The sequence below is a fragment of the Buceros rhinoceros genome, unplaced genomic scaffold, assembly GCF_000710305.1.
Source record: "Buceros rhinoceros silvestris isolate BGI_N320 unplaced genomic scaffold, ASM71030v1 scaffold23212, whole genome shotgun sequence".
Classification (NCBI taxonomy): domain Eukaryota; kingdom Metazoa; phylum Chordata; class Aves; order Bucerotiformes; family Bucerotidae; genus Buceros; species Buceros rhinoceros.
This window is the reverse complement of record NW_010399791.1, coordinates 33,701-36,622: the sequence shown is the minus strand read 5'-3', so window position 1 is coordinate 36,622 and position 2,922 is coordinate 33,701. Positions and strand designations below refer to the sequence as shown.

General features: G+C 37.4%; 1 protein-coding gene across 1 annotated transcript in view; it reads right to left on the bottom strand.

The window, feature by feature from the left end:
- Positions 1 to 455: 455 nt before the first annotated feature.
- LOC104489464 (glutamate receptor ionotropic, kainate 1-like) overlaps positions 456 to 2,922 on the bottom strand; it is a gene marked incomplete at its 3' end in the record, with an annotated part of 5,864 nt that continues 3,397 nt past the window's right edge. Inside the window, exon 3 of the mRNA XM_010131627.1 lies at positions 456 to 673. Within this exon, the coding sequence (XP_010129929.1) occupies positions 456 to 673 (218 nt within the window). The remainder of the gene's footprint in view (positions 674 to 2,922) is intronic.

Below are 2,922 nucleotides of genomic sequence, written 5' to 3'. Positions count from 1 at the left end.
TATACGGTTACCAGATTTCATCCAAAAGTTTCTCAAAAATACAAAGTACAACAAGTTTCTCTCAGTACAACTACTAATACACTTCACGTAATCTGGTTTGAAGAAAGACTACAGTTACGTAGTCTGTTGAACTGATACTGCAACTCTTAATCTGACAAAACTCATTCTTGTACAAGGCTATAGGAGATATGTCTGAGCAAAGTGTTCAGGTTTATTCACCTACTCCACTGCTATAAATTAAATTCTTTAAGTAAGAATCATCAGAGAAAATGCCTTTTATTTCCCATGAGAGATTTAGCATTTGATTCCCTTGCTATCTGGCAGTTCCTCAAAAAGTGATTTCCGGTTGCTTCTGACTGCAGTTGGAATTGTACCTGTTGCTCCTTAGCAAGATACACTAACTTACCCCCTATAATCAGGATATAGCATCTTTTCAAACAGAATGTAAAGCTTACCTTGAAGAAAGTCATGGTTGCTCCATCTTCGACTGCCCCATACTCTATTTTTGTCTGCTTGGCCAAATCATCAGCAGAATCAATAGGCGATTCCATGCGTTCCACTGTCAGAAAGGCGGCTAGGTTAGCAGTGTACGAGGAAATGATGATAAGTGTGAAAAACCACCAAATGCCTCCCACTATCCTGGTGGAGAGGGCTTTGGGCATGAGCTCAGAACCTAACAAAAACCAGGGGAGAAAGGTGAAACCAATGCACAAAAAACAATAAGAGTTCAGCACTTTTTGCCACAGTGGGGAGATGGAATCACTGTGCAAAGAACCTTTAAGCTACGAGCTTACATGTACTGCTTGTACAAACACACACAACTGAAAAGAAAAATAAGAACTGATTACACTTATAAGGATCTTTTTGGAGCTGTGGGAATCAAAAGATAGTAATGGGAGATTCGATGACCAGTGCCTTTTTTAAAATTTATAAGTATATGTACACATATAGCAACCTGAAAAAAAGCAGTTACTTGAAGTGGTTTTCCAGAAAGAAATCTGGCTAGACTGAGCCTCTAAGTTAATACTAATAATGAAGCACTTATACAGCTCTTTAGCTTCAAAGCGTTAAATAAATATTCCTCAAGTTTTCTTGTAAAAACTCAGTTGAGTAAATAAATATAAGCTATTGATGAAGGGAGCAGATATGAAACACATTATTTCATATCTCAAAATCTTTTATAAATATGTTTTTGATTTTTGACATTTGTATTGCTATAAAGGGCTGTTTATTGCCAGCTTAGATTAAAAAAATGAACATCTCCCATCTCTATAGCTAACCCCACAATTTCAGGCAAACATGGGGTGGCTATTCCACACGCTTCATTTGACAGTGCAATGAAAACATTAGACCGCTATGCATAAACTAGATAAAGATAGATTATAACGCATTGCTGGAGTTGCCTGCTCATGGCACTGAAGAATGGAGGGGTAGACAGACACTGTGGAGTAATTTGCATAATTATTAATGTTAATTTAGAGTCTAATGAGACAAATTGAAGTACATAAACTCCTCTTGTGCCTAATTATTTAAAATAGGAAGAAATAAAATTCGATGTAATAGACAACCACAAATATTTCTTATAGATGAACATGTATGGATTTTTTTTCCATAAGATAATTGAATGGAGTGAAATTTCTAAAGATGTCAAATAAAAAATTTCAAACTTCATTGTAAGAAATTTATGTAAGGTCTTTTAGAAGTATCTGAAAAGGTTTTTTCAAAGAAATGGTTTCTATCCACTATACCATTGTACCAAAGCAATTGCTTTTTGTTAATTGGTAACTATGCTTGATTTTAAATCTCCTGGGTAAAATGGAATGAAGGCAAGATGGACTATTTTATTCCTGTTAAATTTTAATGTTTATATAGAATTATTTAAGGAACCGGTCCAGCAAGGTAACACATCTTCGTACAAATGAAAGATTATGCCAAAATTCCAATGTCAATTCCAAAAAAAAAACAAAAAAACCAAAAACAGAAGAGGGGGAGGGTGGGGGGGAGGGGACAATAAAAACCAAAGAAAAGGAAAAAAGAAGTGGTATCATAACTGGACTATCGTATTCAAAAACAGCCCATCTTACCCTGCAGTTCATCTTACCCTTGCTGTCTCAAACAAAAAAAGCTGACAGACTTGGACATGACAGCCAACTCCAGCGCCAGAGTCTCTGCCTAGAATTCTGCAAGGAAAAAAGTAGAAAAGTACCTTTCTGATGTAGTTGCTCCTAGGCCCTGTTAGTCAGACACTTAGACACCAAACACTAACCGATTTCCCAATAAGCCCACCATCACCAACTCTTTTTAATCGCTCTCATTTCATTTAAAAAACACCACCAGAAAAGTGACATACGACTGGGAAGAAAAGAAGAGTGCAAACATTTGCCACAGTTACCCCAATTACCACAAGTTCATACCTTACCAGGGACTGAAACCGAGTGCCACCTAGGCCCGTGGAACAGAGCCTGGTTAGGGGCTGACTGTCATGTACCCAAGGTAACGTCATGTCCAGCACTATATCCCACAGTTTTCTGGGAGCGAGGGGTGTCAGCAAGACATGTATGAGTTCCCTCTATCATGTATCCTCCAGCACTAAGCAAATGTTTTGTAAAGAAGCAGCGCTTAAGTCAAGGTGAGTATGGCCCAAGCGCTATGATATTGTTTCTGAAGGGGAGTTATTGCCGTTAGATGAGAACTTTCATGCTGGTGTAAAAGCCTACTTTTAGATGACTTTGGGCTCTTAAGACATTTCTTGTTTTTAACATGATTATCAACGTCAAGACCGATACTTCATCCTTAGAATGGTGCCTTTGAAAGTTTAATAAAAGTTGCATTGAGACAAAGGCAAAAAAATACGAGGCAAGGACGGAGGGTCAGCCTTAATTCTGAAAAAATATTTTCTTTCATGGAAACTTTTTATCCTCC